The 15,975-nt window shown below is 38.9% G+C and overlaps 1 protein-coding gene and 1 long non-coding RNA gene across 2 annotated transcripts; one reads left to right on the top strand and one right to left on the bottom strand.

The window, feature by feature from the left end:
* Nucleotides 1-206: 206 nt before the first annotated feature.
* keap1a (kelch-like ECH-associated protein 1a) lies at nucleotides 207-15,069 on the bottom strand. The gene is made up of 7 exons (XM_079875367.1): nucleotides 14,802-15,069; nucleotides 8,338-8,972; nucleotides 6,460-6,816; nucleotides 4,529-5,205; nucleotides 2,579-2,784; nucleotides 1,475-1,651; nucleotides 207-1,354 (listed from the first exon to the last, which is right to left on the bottom strand). The coding sequence occupies exons 2-7, from the start codon at nucleotides 8,545-8,547 to the stop codon at nucleotides 1,179-1,181; spliced, it is 1,803 nt and encodes a 600-aa protein (XP_079731493.1). The 5' UTR covers nucleotides 8,548-8,972; nucleotides 14,802-15,069; the 3' UTR covers nucleotides 207-1,178.
* Nucleotides 3,823-7,034, top strand: LOC307161011. The gene is made up of 3 exons (XR_013821662.1): nucleotides 3,823-3,931; nucleotides 5,958-6,025; nucleotides 6,499-7,034. It is a non-coding gene; the product is annotated as an uncharacterized lncRNA (long non-coding RNA).
* Nucleotides 15,070-15,975: the final 906 nt, after the last annotated feature.

Genomic DNA, 15,975 nt, shown 5'->3' on the forward strand with positions numbered 1-15,975 from the left:
AGGAAGGGAGCAAGACTGTCCCAAGTCTGAATAATGCCAAAGCTCAGTCCACTTATTGCACACCAAATCCACACTAATACTAACACTGCTTCGGAGCTATGTTTGAGGTTAACCGTATCCCAGCATCATTCATCATGTTCAAATCACCAGATTCCTAGGAAAACATTCCAGTGCAAGTTAAATTAATTAGATATTACATATAATTTGGTAGTAAAAATGTAAAGTTGCACATTTTATTGAGTATGTGCATTATGTAAGAAGCACCACAATTACATTTGATTGACACTATGTACAGAAAGTGTCCCATTGGGTGATCTAAAGTTCTTACACACAGTTCACACTCACTTGAACACCTGGGCCAAATACAGGAAATACATCATGGAAGCAGACAAGTGGTCAAGTCCAAAGACTGCAAGAGCCAGGATTGGGACAGGCTCTGAGTTCTCTCTGGAAGTAGAAGTCCTCCACCTAGTGGTAAAAAGCAAACACGGTAACCTTTTTTTATTAAGCCTGTCCCCTACATATAAGATATTTCTAATGCTTAATTGCTATCTATGATATCTTTAAATATCATATTTACCTGTTTGTGGTTAAACCCTATGAAGAATATAAAGCATTATAACATGAAATCATAATTATACTAATTATTTAGGAGAACATTCAACTGATTTAAAGGTGTTTTAGAAGACATTACAAATTATTTTAAGAACTGTAAGAATAGCCTTTTAATGCATTATATATCCTGACTTTCTGCAAACGCTCCCGAAAAAAAGGAAAGCTATCAGAAACATGTTCAAAGCAAAATCAAACCCCAAGCCAAACGTTCATCAGATTTCAGTGTTTTATAAGGTGTGCACATTAAACAGTGCATTTACAGACATGAAAAGCATTTTAGAACAAGCTCACAAAATTACGTGTTCAGCAGTTCGGCAAAAAATTGTGCGTGTCTCAGTCATATTCATTTAGTCCTGATACAGCGATCAGCCCAGTGATTAGCAACGTTTCTCTCTCTAAATCACACACACTTTGTAGTGAATAGAGATTTATCAAATTTAACTTAATTAACCTAAAATGACATAGAAATGTTCTTATTGGCATCACATGCAAAAGGAAATTTGAAGGAAATCCAGCATGTGCTGTCTTCAACATGGCACATGTTCACAGGTCAAATTTCCACATTACATATCTTCCTCATCCTCCTCATCCTCTGCCAGGATTCCAGGACACGGTTCCATGGTCACAGCAACACCCATTCCACTGCGCCCAACAGGCATATCTGTTACAAACGTCCATACATTACTGCCTGGACAGTAGCACTCCACACTGGACAAGAAACCCCCTTGATTGAATCCACCTGTTATGGAATAAAATGAAAGATTATTTACATTTATGCATTAAGCAGATGCTTTTAGCCACTGCATTCAAGGTATACATTTGATCAGTTCATGCATTCCTTTCCACCAATCCAGCTTACCTAACACATAAATCTTGCATTGGTAGACCGTGACTCCATGTGCACTGCGGCAGTGGTTCATAGAGGCCATGGGTTCCCACACATCTCGAGCTATGTTATATCTCTCCATCGTTTTGAGTTGGGTTTGACCATCGTAGCCACCAACTGCATAGAGGTAGTTATCCATACACACCACACCTACAAACAGAACACAAATCAAACAGCTTAGTCTTTTTTTATTCTTGAGAACTGTATTTTCTGGTATGGAGCTTCCAGCCATACAATGAAAGTGAATGGTGACCAAGTCTGTCAAGGTTATTTTCTTTGTATAACTTAAATATATGCACTACTTTTATGATGGTTTTTTGAAGAGTGACTGTTCCTGGTCCCCATCTACATTCATTGAGTGGAAGAAAGCAGTGTGAACATTCTTTAAAATGTCTCCTTTATTTATTACGCAGAAGAAAGAAACATACAAGTTAGGAACAACATAAGGGTGCATAAATGATGAAAGAATTTTCATTCCTAAATGAATTATCCCTTTAAATCGTACATGTCTTTATGTCGACTGCACAGGTAATTAGGTAAAACTCTTCTGAAATTAATTATTGATGACTATGCCATAGATTTAGATTGTTGTGCAAGGCTGCAGGGACAAGCAACTCTGGGAACTAGGAATTCCTAGAAGTCCAGTCACCTTCATGGACATTTTTAAAATAGTTTGATCTTTTTTATTTATTAACTTATGAACGAAAACATAGTGTATTAATTGTTTACTTAGAAAGTTGCATGTTATTTAGCTTATGTTTGATTCAGGTTTATTATTACATTTATTCATTTAGCGGATAGTTTTATCAAAGGCCCCTTACAAAAAGCGATTCATCTTAAGGAGGCAATAACATGACAACTGCTAACAATACAAAGTTTCAAACACTGAATATTATGTTTTATGTTGTTGATTAGATTTGATGTAGTCATTTGTTCTCTTATTTTCCTATTGTTGCCTTTAGTCACTTTTATATAATGGCATGATTCATGCAGTACATCACATGACTGCGGTTAACATGTCAAATAAAAGAAAACAGTTCCAATCCATTAATTTGATAAATGGCGCAGGATATTTACCAAGGCCGCTCCGAACTGTGTTCATAGGTGCCACTTGCTGCCAGGTGTTCGTGTCTGGTTGATAGCGCTCCACCGTGTTCCATCGGTTGTCCCCGTCGAACCCCCCCACCACATACAGACTCCCCCCACACATGGCGACACCGGCCCCCAGTCGTGCTACTGACATAGGGGCCACAAACGTCCAGCGGTTTGTCTCTGGGTCATACCTGTGAAAACAATAAGCAAGAAATCCTTACAAACCAATTTAGATAATGTATGAATATATGATTTCCTAGACATGGCAATGTTGAGGTCAATATAAAAGATCTTCTGTATCTCAGCCTCATCATTCCATTGTTTTTTACAATGATATCCAGAGCCAAATACCAATCATAACTGCAAGCAATTCCCATGAGCTGTTATATCACCAACAGAATGTCACAAATTAAAAATCAGCCTTCAGCAAGAGGAGGTTGTATTTAACCTGCCAACAATGCAAAATCTCCATTTAAAAGCTTGTGAAGACAGCTACTGTTACTGACCCAAGAGTTTCTGTCTCACAGCACAACAGAGGCACATATATTACTGAGTCTTGAATTTCACACATCTTTGAAATTGTAGATGATCTATCGACATTTATTGTTTGAATTTGTGTCTAGCTCTAATTCTTAAATAGAATACACGCACTTTCTATCCCCGCATTCCTGGACAGATTAACTTTCCGCTTTGAGCTGCTCGCTCAGATATAAATTATCCTCAATAGGACTCACATGCCTCTGTTATGAATCTATACTTGAGCTGTTGTCTACAAGAAATAGCAAAAATAAGAAATAAAGACAAAGTTAATGAGGTTTATCCCACTTATTGTACATTCTCTGCTTGTGGCTTAATGTATCTTGTTTAAGGATGTTTATTTACTGTATACACATTACAGTTTGGGGTCAGTATGATTTGTTTTAAAGAAATTGTATTCAGCAAAGATGCATCGAATTGATCAGAAAGTGTATGGTGTAATATTTGTAATATTACCCAAAAAAAAGAAATTAATTTCAAATGTGTGCTCAGTATTAATCAAAGAAGCCTGAAAAAGAAAATGTATAATGGTTTCCACAGGACTATTAAGCAGCACAACCGTTTTTAACACTGATAATAAGAAATGTTTCTTGAGCATCACATCAGCATTTTAGAATGATTTCTAATTATGAATTAACAATTATTTTAAATTGTACAATATTTGCACAATTTCACTTTTGATTACATAAATGTCGCCTTGGTGAGCATAAGAGACTTCTGTCCAATTCCTTATCTCTCTCTCTCTCTCTGTTCTCACAGTACATTGGAGTCCTTCCTTTCAGATTCACTAGTGACATTGAGGTACAGTACTCAACAAACAACATGGCACATACGTTTCAGGTTGCTGATGAATCTCTCTTACCTGATCTGTCACCATTGGCTAATAAATATAAAATATTCATATCATTACACTTATTGAGAAGATGAGTTTCTTCTGAAAGGCCTAACCTGACTCTGTGCCGTGGAATGTACGTTATGAAACAGATTTGCCTGAAGCTTGTTAGTCAAGAGTGACTGCTCTGAAAAGAACAGAGCAAACTGATCTCTACACCCTGATGGAAGGAGATTGTTCTTGAAGTCAAAACACTTTCTGTAGCCGATGAGCGACGCGTCACAAGTGTAGCGTGTATTGTAACCTTTCTGGGAAGATTTCATTTTTATCACGTTCTGTGTGAATGTTCTTCTGTCGGACAGGTGCGCGACTCAGTCTTTGGTGTAATAAGAACTTTGTCAACCAAGTTTAAATCTGTCATTCTGCACTGTGCTAATGTTTTGATTCCGCTAGCGTTGGTATAATAGAAAGGAAATATAATATAAAGGGGAAAAACCCCACTGCGTAAAACAAACCTTGACAACACAAAACCTTTTTGAATTGTTTTCTTCCTGTCCCAGCCTTACCTCTCAACGCTGTTATGATGTGTAGAGGCATGTGAACCCCCTACGGCATAAATGCTTCCGTCAATGACCCCGACGCCCACTCGGTTTCTGGGCGTGTTGAGCGGAGCCAGCTGGGTCCACTGGTTAGTCATGGGGTTGTAGCAGGACAGAAATCCAGACTCCGTGTTGTTCTGCAGAGAGAGATTCCGTCCCCCGACCGTATAAATGAGCCCGAACAACACGCAAGCCCCTAGCCCGCTACAGGGAGATCCCATGTCGGATAGCTTTAGCCAGACATTCTTCCGTGGGTCGAAGGCTTCCAGAGAGTCCAGAGAGTGTTGCCTGTAACCTCCCGCTATGTAGATGAGTTGCGTCCCACGATGAGGAGGGGGCGGCAATGATTTTCGAAGAGCCATGTCCTGGAAGATCTTGGACAGGAAGTCTTTGCAGGAATTGGCCTTGCTGAGGATGGGGCAGGACTGCAGTTGCCTTTTGAGGAATGTGGGCGGCAGGGCATAGATGTGGACAGCGTTGAGGAGGGCATGAAAGTACTGTGCCCGGCCCTCCGCATCCCAGCGGACCCAGTCAATGCAGGCCTTGTAGACCTCGGATTCGCAGAGCACCTTTAGGCTGTCCTGACTGATCAGCTCTAGCAGCTGGCAATGGGACAAACTGAAGAACTCCTCCTCTTTGGTTACCTGTGACATGAGCATGGAGGATAGTTAGATCTGAAAAGTATACTGAACAAGTCCTGACTTATTGAATTTGTATTTATGGACTTTGTAACTATTTTTAAATATCAATAACAAACTTGAAAATATGTAAACATATGAGGAACAAAAAATTAAAAAAGAAGAAATTAAAGGAATGTTCACCTTTTTCCATAAAGGGGCAGTCACATTTATCATTGTTCTGTGAATTTTTGAGGGCTAAATGCAGTCATTTCAATAGGAATCCACATGATTGAGAATTTAACCTGAGTGCCAAAGATTTCCCCACATAGATTTCGCAACGGGTTCAAGTTGGTCACGTAGATTTGCCAAGTTGACCAACAGAAAGCTGTTTGGTTTAGAAGTAACTACTGTAAGAACTGTGCTTCATACATCGCTACACTATTGGCGACAGACAATGGAGCTTTTTTGCCAGCAAAATTTCAAAGAAATTTCGCTAATGTGACTGCACCAAAATGAATATTATTTGATCATTAGGGAGCTCACAAATCTCATTCATGCTTATTTTTAATTAAAAAAAATGGTGACTTTAGACACATTGTGCAAGGTTTGACATCGTTGACACCAAACGTCCTTTTTTATGCCACCAAAAGCCATTTTCATGGCAAGAACAGGACGGTTTAAAAAACAATATATAAACTCTTATCAGTTCTTTGAATAGATGTGAATTGGATAATCAGTAAACAATGACTTTAATTTCATGCTTTTTCTATTTGTAGCTATTGCTTGGCTTCAGAAGATGAGCAGCATGGGTCGTGTGGACAACTTTTATGGTACTTTAGTTATGGTAAATACATTTATGCTTTACGTTCCACTTTCCATTGGAAATCCACATCCACTTTCATTGTATGGAAAAGTGCAGCTTGCACATCTCTTTTCGAGTTGAAGAACAAAGTAATAAAGAAAGAAAAATAATACAGGTTGGAGTGACATGAGCATTTTTGGGTTAATTATAGTTTTTGGGTTAACTATTGCTTTATTGCATGATTCATTTGACAGCTGGATAATTTATACGAATCAATATCCATCTGCAAGGCAGACCTGAGTTCCATTGACAAATCAATTAGCTACACAGCGCTGTTCTCTACAGCCTTCATTCATTCACAGACTAACTGTTACAGGTCAATGGCTCAGTACAGTTACTTAAGAGAGCACAGCAGGTGGAAACTATCGATTGCTGCTAACTGACACTTCGGTGAACGGAGTCTACAGGGCACGCACCTCATTGAAGTGAGTGTTGATATACTCTCTTGTGCGAAGGTGCAGCTCGGTGCAGCCGATCTCCTCTGCAAACCTCGAGATGCCTATGACGTTAGACGGCTCCAGGTTCTTCGTGAGGAAATCGCAACATGCTTTGGCCACTTCTTCCATCTGATAGCGCATTGCTGTCAAGAGGAGGTGAAGAACGCACTTCTCGCCCACTGTGATCCGCGAGGTGTAGGCATAGTCAATGAGCCGGCTGATGACCTGAGGACAAGCGTCTCGCAGGGTGACCTCCGAAGCGTGGCATTCCTTGAAGTTACTGGTGAACATGGCTTTGAAGTAAGGACTGCAGGCAGCCAGCACCAGTTTATGCACCTGGGGAATGTAGACACTTGTTCATGGCTGGCGTAAAAAAAACAAAAAAAAACAGGAAGGACACACCTCAAACTAAATTATAAGAGCTGTACAGTATGTGCCATGTACTTGTAATTACAATTAAATGCCTTAACATGTACTAACATAATTCTTCACTTGTGATGAGAACAATTTATCTTCATGCTCTGTAATTTGCAGTGTCAGAGACATACCCTATTAAAAAGAAACTAAAACAAACCTGTTTCTCTGAGATTTGCTAGTTGGAATATAATTTTGGGGTTCCAAGAAGAGTTATCAATGTAGTTTACTATACAAAGTACTAGAGAACAACTAATATATACAAGGGATGCATTGATATTGAAATTCTGAGCGATGCAATAAGTCAATTTTTTTTTATTATTATTATTTTTTATTATATGTTAAGGCCAATAGTCAATACATGGCTATTGACATTCTATATTATTTGTCTACATAAATTAAAAACAAAACACTAAAAACTAAAACCAATTCTGCAAGTACATTTAGGCATAAAAACATGTTAAGAATGCACAAATATATTTTTGAAGCAAATAATTACATAAATACACAAAGGCCCTTTTATAACAATAATGTAATGTAAATATTTGTTGCAATAGATACTGCTGATGTATACGAGCACTGTATATGGTATGGAAAAAGTCCTGTGATGTTCACTTAAAAACCAGGAAACCAAAATAGCCCAAAATAAAATCCTGAAATACTTAAAACTACTATATGCTAACACTGTCTTCTATCATGCAATTGTTAATTGTGTGAACCTCAACTCCTTTAAAGCAAAAAACAAACAAAAAACCTATGGTTAGAACAGACTGTGCTGCAATGGGAGATCTCATGACACTTTAAGTAGAATAAGGGTGCGCCTCAATCAGCTCCCTTGCTTCCTACGTCGTGAATCAGTATATTGTGTACACAAATTCGGGCGCTGGAAAGGATAGGACCCTGGCCCACTAGACATTGGGACACATGACTCTATTTCCGTCAATATAACATCCTCATAATCCTCACAAGTATTTATGAACAACAGCAGCAGAACTGGTATCTTTCTGGCATTAATGTTATTTAAAGTACATTATGATAAATACTTTGCTTGTTACATATACATGCAACATTTCAGCCGTAAATAAATCATAAATGTTAGCTAGTTTATGTTCATAACCTGTCTAACAATGTAATGCCAAAATATAATTAAATAACGGTTTTAAAAAAACATCTGAGTTGGCTCACATGATTTATGTTTCGCACATCAGAACTTTCGTTAAGGGAACAAAGTAAGCATCGATGCTCCTTGGTTTTCACAGTGCATTGTGAGACTTTTAAGGGAGCAAAAGTTTGAGTGCATTGGTAGGATTTTGGGATTGAGACAGCCCTTAAAATGGCCGACTCCTTGATCAGTGCCCTGACTACTGAACTAGGGAGATGACTGAGACTAAGACACCTTATTCATCTAGTGCACCTTTAAGGACTGACCACTGTAAATCTCACCTTAAAATCCACTATCTTGTCCTTGTACATCACATGTAGAACCAGATCACAGAGCAATTCATGATGCCGGAACTCATCCATGATCTGCATGGCTTTAGAGGGATGACTTTCAACCGTGTAATCCAAGTAACCATGACCCCTCATGGAGGGCACCACGATGGCAGAGAAATCCTCATCTTTAATGGGCCTCTTCTTTCTTGGACAGTTCATTCTCTGAGACCTAGAATGTCACTGATATATATTCAGGAAACGGATGGTGACTGCAGCGACAAAATATCTATATCCATCCACGTGTCATGAAGAAAAATAGGCACAACTGATGATCGCTTAGCGATAGAGATCCATGTTTCTTCTGCCTGGTTAGAAGTCCACCATACAAAGATTCTGTATCAAGCCAAGTTGGCATTTTTGAAATATTCACAGTATATAATAAAAAGATATTATACCATCACCTCCTTTAAATCAGACAAATGCTGCTTTTCGTCTTTATTGACGAGGTAAAAAGTCATTTATAACCTCTAGAGGATATACACGCAAAGTTATCTTAAATTATGTGAAGCATACGCATTAAAAATGCAATATTCTTTTCTTCCAAAAGGTTATTGTCCTCCGTGATGGATTGTGCTCTTTTCACCCTGTAAAAAAAAACACACAAAAAAAACAGATAAAACACTGAGAAATGTTTTGTTAATCCCTCCCCCCACCCCCCAGTGCTTTCATTGTTTATCAAATGCATAATTTAATATAGCCAAAGATGATTAAGGAAGATATCTTGGATATAAAACTAAACAAACACAACATGCAATAGGCAAAGGAATACAATGGCAGCTTTACGCAAATCCTGCAGAGGCCATTTCTATCATAACAATATGTACAAGAAACTGTCTTTAATTACAGTCTATGTTGACAGTTGCATAGACTTGGCTGAATCATGTTTTACTTCCCTATTTCTTGACGGATGTCAAGTAGACTACAAAAAAAAAAAAAAAGTCAACAGCAAAGCCTTGTTCACAGACGAAACATGTGATTTCCTGCATAATACAGACAGTACTTCCAAAACCATGCTTCAATGGTAATAAGTAATAACCATGTATCAACCATGTATCAAAAGACCTTTGTGGACACTAACATGGTTTTCGAGTGAAGGCCAAAGTCAAAGATAAAGTGTTGTTTATCAGTCTTGGTGGTGTTCATCAGAAACAAATTTTTTCATGGGTTATGTAACGTCCAACACTTGCAGGTCATTTCTGTTGCTGTTATTGCACAACTCAGTGTTGAAGACACTTATTTGTCTTAAAGCACAGTTTATCACAAGACAACGCTGCCAGCCACGGCTTCTTTTGGAATTAAGAGAGCTCCTTCAGTCGTGGCCTCCATTGCTCATTGTGTCATGCTCCCACATGCCATACTGGAAAGAAGGACTTTAAAGAGAACTTTAAAATGCTGAGCCATGCACATTAGCTCCATGGCTCTGGTGGGATTAACCATTGACTCGCTGAGTGTCTGGTTATTTGAAAAATAATAGAACAGAAAGTGAAAAGCTCTGGAACTTTCCTGGTAGGTGCTGCCAAGTGAACTCTTGTCCTGGTTAACTACCATGATGTGCTGTGGAAGATGATGCAATGTCATTCAAAACCAATATGCTGTGTCTGTGGAATATTTATGAAGAACCTTTACAAAGCACTTTCCATTCAATGGCTTTGATTATTCGCTATAGATATACCATGGTTTTTTTCCATTGAAGGGGTGGTTGTGATTTCACTTTTCTAACTTTAGTTAGTGTGTAATGTTGCTGTTTGAGCATAAACAACGTCTGCAAAGTTACAACGCTCAAAGTTCAAAGAAAAGGAAGATATTTGCTTTTAAAGAAATTGTTTTTTAAGGACTACAACAAATGGCTGGTAGGGACTACACGACATTCCTCCCGGGTTAGTGACATCACTAACCCTAAAATTTACATAAACCCCGCCCCCGGGAACGAGCAGTCCATGTTGAGAAGAGGAAGAGCTGTTGTAGTAGAGCACATTTGTGAGTCTACTCAAGCTGTCGCATCCGTGTTTTCACATGCACAGTGCGTAACACAAATGCAATAGCATGTCACTGTAGGCATCTTACAACAGTTCCTACATGAGCGATTTTATAGATTATCATGACATAATTAAAGATAATTAACTCCACATCAGCAACATAAATTCATCAACTAACCATTCAGAAACGTCCTGTTGCATTCTACATGTTGTCACTTCTTTTTAAATCTCTCCATCATTGTCCAACTCCAGTTTAAACATAAAAGGCAGAACAGTTTCTGACATTTTTAGTGCTTGTCTAATCGGAGCTGCTAATACACACAAGAGCTCTTGAAGCTCCACCCTCTGTGCCGGGAGCAGCGGCTCATTTGCATTTAAAGGGGTCATATGATGGGATTTCTCATTTTCCTTTTTCTTTAGTGTGTTATGTAGCTGTTAGTGCAAGTATAAGATCTGCAGAGTTACAAAGCAGTAAAAAGTGTCAAACCTAAAGAGATATTCTTTGTAAAAGTTAAGACTCAGCCACACCTTCCTAAAACACAAAAAAAGAAGGCGTAATTTTTATTCTCTCTGTATTATTGTTGCCTCCGGCACCGCCATGTCGTGGAGACGCTGTGTTTTCAATTGCGAAAGCCAAACTACTTTGTCTGATACTTTGTCTGATCTCAAACTACCAATCTGATACGATCTGGTCCAGTTGCGCTGGCAAAGTTGATCGATTAGCTTAGTCATCTGCATTTTCCGGTTTAGATTCGGGCTCGAATTGATAAGGTAGTACCCGACATTATCACCTGTCATTATTGCTTTGGGAGCTGATGTTCCAAATATGGTAAGGGACGTGACATTTCCATCACACGCTTAAGGTTTTTGGGCCAATCACAATGAATGCACTGGATCGCTGGCCAATCAGAGCATTCCGTGCTTTTCAGAACGATGAGCTTTGTAAGAGCAACAATAAGGTACAGTGTGTGTAAAATAATGACTTTTTTAACCTAAAACTGCGTAAACACATTGCATTAAACCAAATCCAAAAAATAATTTTCTTTTTAGAACCATCATATGACCCCTTTAAAGGGACACACACGAAACGACGCGTTTTTACTGACCCTCAAAAAGGGACAATTTTAACATGCTGTAAAAAAAAAATATCTGTGGGGTATTTTAAACTAAAACTTCACATCCACACTCTAGGGACAACAGAGACTTATTTTACATATTGTAAAAAGGGGCATTATTCCACCCCTTTATCCGATGTTATGCGACTAAAATGCATTTTTTCCTCTTGCGATAAGTCACTCCAAAAATCATGGTGACGGATATTGGTATAGGTGTATGTATATCGCAACCACCACACTTGCCATTATTTTTAATCGCAGGAGACGTAGGTGTGTTATCCAAGCATTAATGGCAAGGAAAGCCCCTTATACTTGGGAGTGGCAACATAGACCATATATACACTTACATGGTACAATTAAAACATGCATTTTACTGCAGTTATGGCTCAGATTATATGAATAATCACATTATCATAATTGAACTATCCCTCTAAAGGTCATAAAAGTCATAGAACCCTAAAACTAATTTTTTGAGATATCAACAGATGTACTGGTTACACATCCATAAAAACAACAATAACACTCATTATCTTTATTATTAAGGGGGAAGTGTTTCATTTTCTTAGCTATTTCGTTCTTTCGGTTTAAAAAGAAAAGTTGAACCAACGTCACAAAAAGTAAGGTATAGGCCTATGCGTTAATTCGTAGTGGTGATTGGCCGCCGTGGCTGGAGAGTATGTCAACATCATCATTTTGTGAGCTTTTCTCCGCATTATTCATGACAATAAACACTCTTAATCCAATCACTACTCAGTATTATGAATGAGATTGCGTTACAGTGAAGAATTCAGATGTCACAAAAGACCATTTCAGTGTCGGTGCTGTTCGTTCACCTCTGCCTGTTCAGCTTTGCGTCCGGACACGAGCCGTGATCAGAGCTGGAGTGTGACTACCAACAAATGGAAACACGTGGAGCGCACATAAGAGCGGTTTCTGCACGGAATGCCACAATGAGTTTAACAACAACACAAAGTGCTCATCACTTGGAGAGAGAGAGAGAGAGAGGCAGAGAGGGAGGGAGGGAGGGAGAGAGAGAGAGAGAGAGAGAGAGAGAGAGAGAGAGAGAGAGAGGCAGAGAGGGAGGGAGGGAGGGAGGGAGAGAGAGAGAGAGAGAGAGAGAGAGAGAGAGGGAGAGAGGGAGGGAGAGAGGGAGGGAGGGAGGGAGGGAGGGAGGGAGGGAGAGAGAGAGAGAGAGAGAGGGAGAGCGAAGTTCCACTGTGTCACAGTTATATAGCTGAGGTTATTGAGTGCACAAAACACTTCATTAATAACTGCACCATAACACATCTCCATTGCTCTGTTAAAGAGACAGTCAGTCTATGAGCAGTCTGATACGTGTTCATGACTACGAAGGAAAACTGTGAATCATAAAGACACATGGTGCATAGTAGGGTGTTGATAACTGACATAGAACGATAACTGACCGATGAAGTTTCTAAGTACACTACATACACTGAACTTTTTGCATAATGATTGTGATCTATAAGTTAACTCGGAAAGAGAAGGATATGTTCACACACAAACACACACAGAATGCAGTGCAGTGTGATTCACAGAGATGACTAATGATAATTGAATTAGTTCAGGGCTCAACAATAAGGATCGCCTGATGGTGTTTCGGGATAGTCTTATGAAGTCCTGATCACCCTGTCAGAGGTTTATTTATTTATTTATTTTTTGCAATAATGACCAGCTAACTGTACAGTACTTTACCCCTAACAGAACTTCTAGCTATTATTTGTAAATAAATAATATATAAAAACTAAATTACTACAGAGGCATAAAAATATGATGCTAAAAATAAAATGTATGAGTGCTGTTGTTATTAAATATGTTTTAAACGAATTTGTGAAATGAACAATTTAATGATTCGGTCATAAATACAGGTAGGGCTTCATGTCAACACCTACTAGCATTATGGTGTGTTGATGTTTTCTTTCACAAATGGAAATAGAGTTATAATAATGGTGAAACATTTTTATAAAGGCTTTTCTCTCAACTGTCTCGTAAGAAGGTTTATTAATAGTCAACACCAAGTTGCTTGCCACTGTCACATTTTGGCTTGCTGAGATGGGGCCACTTTATATTTTCCATTATTTTCCTGTTTAACTATATGTATTGTAAAAAAAATCACTAATAAGTTACAACATTAGACTGCATCTCTCTTGTCTCCCCTGAGCCCCTTGAGTTTTAACAGATTCCCAAAGCATGGGGTGAATTTGATGGGGGGGTTAACAGAGAATGAATAGGGGAAAGGCACGTTATAGTATGCAATTCCATCGCGCTATGATTGGATACGATCGGTTATAATTGGATGTGAGTAAATCCCACCTCTTGTTTTGGTGCGCGTTCTCTAATCGGCCTGAATGAAGACAATGATGGCTAATGAGAAGACTAATTAAAAAGTAAGTAAACAACTCAGCCACTAAGATATCACTGCTTTACCTCATGTCAAAATCAAACTGGAAATGGCCTGAAAACATGATGACTGTGGGTGGGGTGGTTTTAGTGAGCAATCTGCTTGCTGAAGTTAAAGGTACATCTTTGTCTGTGACCAGTACAAGAATGATGACTGCTGAAAATAAGTTTTGACTATTAAAAAGAAAAGCTGAAAATTAGTTCACAAATAATATTGTTAATTGTTATTGCCATCATAAATGTAAAAATGCGTAAAAACACTAACTGAAATGAAACTGATACTCCACAACCGCTTGGAATGGGTTTCTCGTGCACGAAGCATGACATTAAATAGAAAACCCGGAATTGCCTCCAAGCCCAATGATTACAAAACGCTTCGAGTGTGGGAGGGGTCGCCCCTCTTTTACTCATAAACGCTGCTCCAGTCCAGGTTTTAGCATGTTCGTTGCTTGTTGAGACCCAAAGCTTGACGCTTTGGCTTATTTCGGAACTATTTTATTTTGGCTGAAAAGAAATGCACGAACTAACTCGCCAAACTTTGCGTGAAACGTAAGTTACTCGATATTTTTAACTACTATATAATACACTATGACTATCAATCATGCAGTAGTAGTAAATATCAGCACCGCAGTCTCGTGCCAACAGCTGGATCAGTACAATGCTACTACAGTAACATGCTCGTGTGATATTGCATTATTAAGAACAAAACTACTGTCAGCACTTTCCTTTGGGGAAAAACATGAAGCAGTAATCCGAGATATTAATAAATGTGACATCAAAATCGTGCTGATACAACGAGAAGCAAAAAAAATGACTTTTAGTTAGTTAGCCCCGTGTCAAGTGCGTGCAGGTCTCCATCGACACCAAACGCAATTATCTATCTACACCCGCTAAAAACACTCACCTTGAATCAGGAACCGGCGACAGTTCTCCACTTACGTACTGTCAGTATAGATGATTTATTTAAAGAATGATGCAGATAAAACACAAATAAAAATTAATAAATGAAGAGTTGAATGCCCTTTGCGCGCATTCACGAACAGAATGTTCCTGTAACTGGGCGCGTAAAACGTCAAAGCAAAGCACACACGAAAAAAACGAAAGTTTGCTGTGCCGCGAAGCTCCACCGCCTTCCAGCTGTCAACTGCCTTGTGTGTGAGAAACGCGCGTACACTGTAACACACGCTCGCGCGGCGCACGCCCGCCAGCAGAGCGAACTGGTGAAGGAGGCCCGTGCACACTCTCTAGCGCGCTCCCGCTCCCGCTGGCAGCGCTCCAAACACACAGAGTGCCTGCCATTGACATCAGCATGACTGTGCAACTCCTCATTCAGCTGAACGAGATCTAATACAGGTTGAATGACAAACCGAAAGCAAATATATCAAGGACTGTCAGTTGATCTCATTTGTCATTTGAATACTCGTCTCAGGTAATCCATCTCTGAGACTGAGTGCTTCACGGTCTGGAAAAATTGACAAGTTCGTTGCCAAGAATTCTTAACGTTGTTATGTAAAAAGCAAACAGACACCCACTGGGAAACCCTCTTCCTAATCCTAGATGAAATTTGTGTTTGCTGTGTATTTGTTTGGGCTTGTTGGGATTTTAATTGTCCCTGTAGCTTTAGTGAGTCAGGCTATATGGTGAGTGGCATTCCACAATAATGAACAAGCTAATCCACATTTTAACCAGGGAACTTAAGCCTCCTCAGAAAGTTGACTGAAAGCTGTGCAGTAAAATGCCAATATTATTGGAAAATGTTTAACAGAAATGACTGTTAACTTAATTAAATCGTTGCTTATAGGCTATGCACGACAAATTTACTTAACTTTACATTAGCTATGGATAATAGTCCTGCGTGTGAGATTCTATGTATAAAGTAATTTTTTTTTTTACATCCTTCATATTAAGAGTGTTGTTTTTATATATAAATGACATAGGCCTATATCAGATTTTATGGATCTCTGGCAGATAGCAGATTGTTTTACAGTATTCCTGAAAGGATTCCCGAAAATCTTATTCCTTGTTGGGTTACACCCAGGCCTTTGACCTTAGCAGAATTTGTGAGGTTTGTTTTGCTG

The sequence above is a fragment of the Squalius cephalus genome (assembly GCF_949319135.1).
Source record: "Squalius cephalus genome assembly, chromosome: 7".
In the NCBI taxonomy this organism is placed as follows: domain Eukaryota; kingdom Metazoa; phylum Chordata; class Actinopteri; order Cypriniformes; family Leuciscidae; genus Squalius; species Squalius cephalus.

Bases quoted from the DNA above. Each gene is read 5' to 3' on its own strand.
- keap1a (XM_079875367.1), bottom strand. From the start codon at position 8,547: ATGAACTGTCCAAGAAAGAAGAGGCCCATTAAAGATGAGGATTTCTCT. The intron at 2,785-4,528 runs GTAAGGCTGGGA...TTGTTTTCACAG, and splicing joins CATCATAACAGCGTTGAGAG to GTATGACCCAGAGACAAACC. The intron at 1,355-1,474 runs GTAAGCTGGATT...ATTCCATAACAG, and splicing joins ATGCAAGATTTATGTGTTAG to GTGGATTCAATCAAGGGGGT.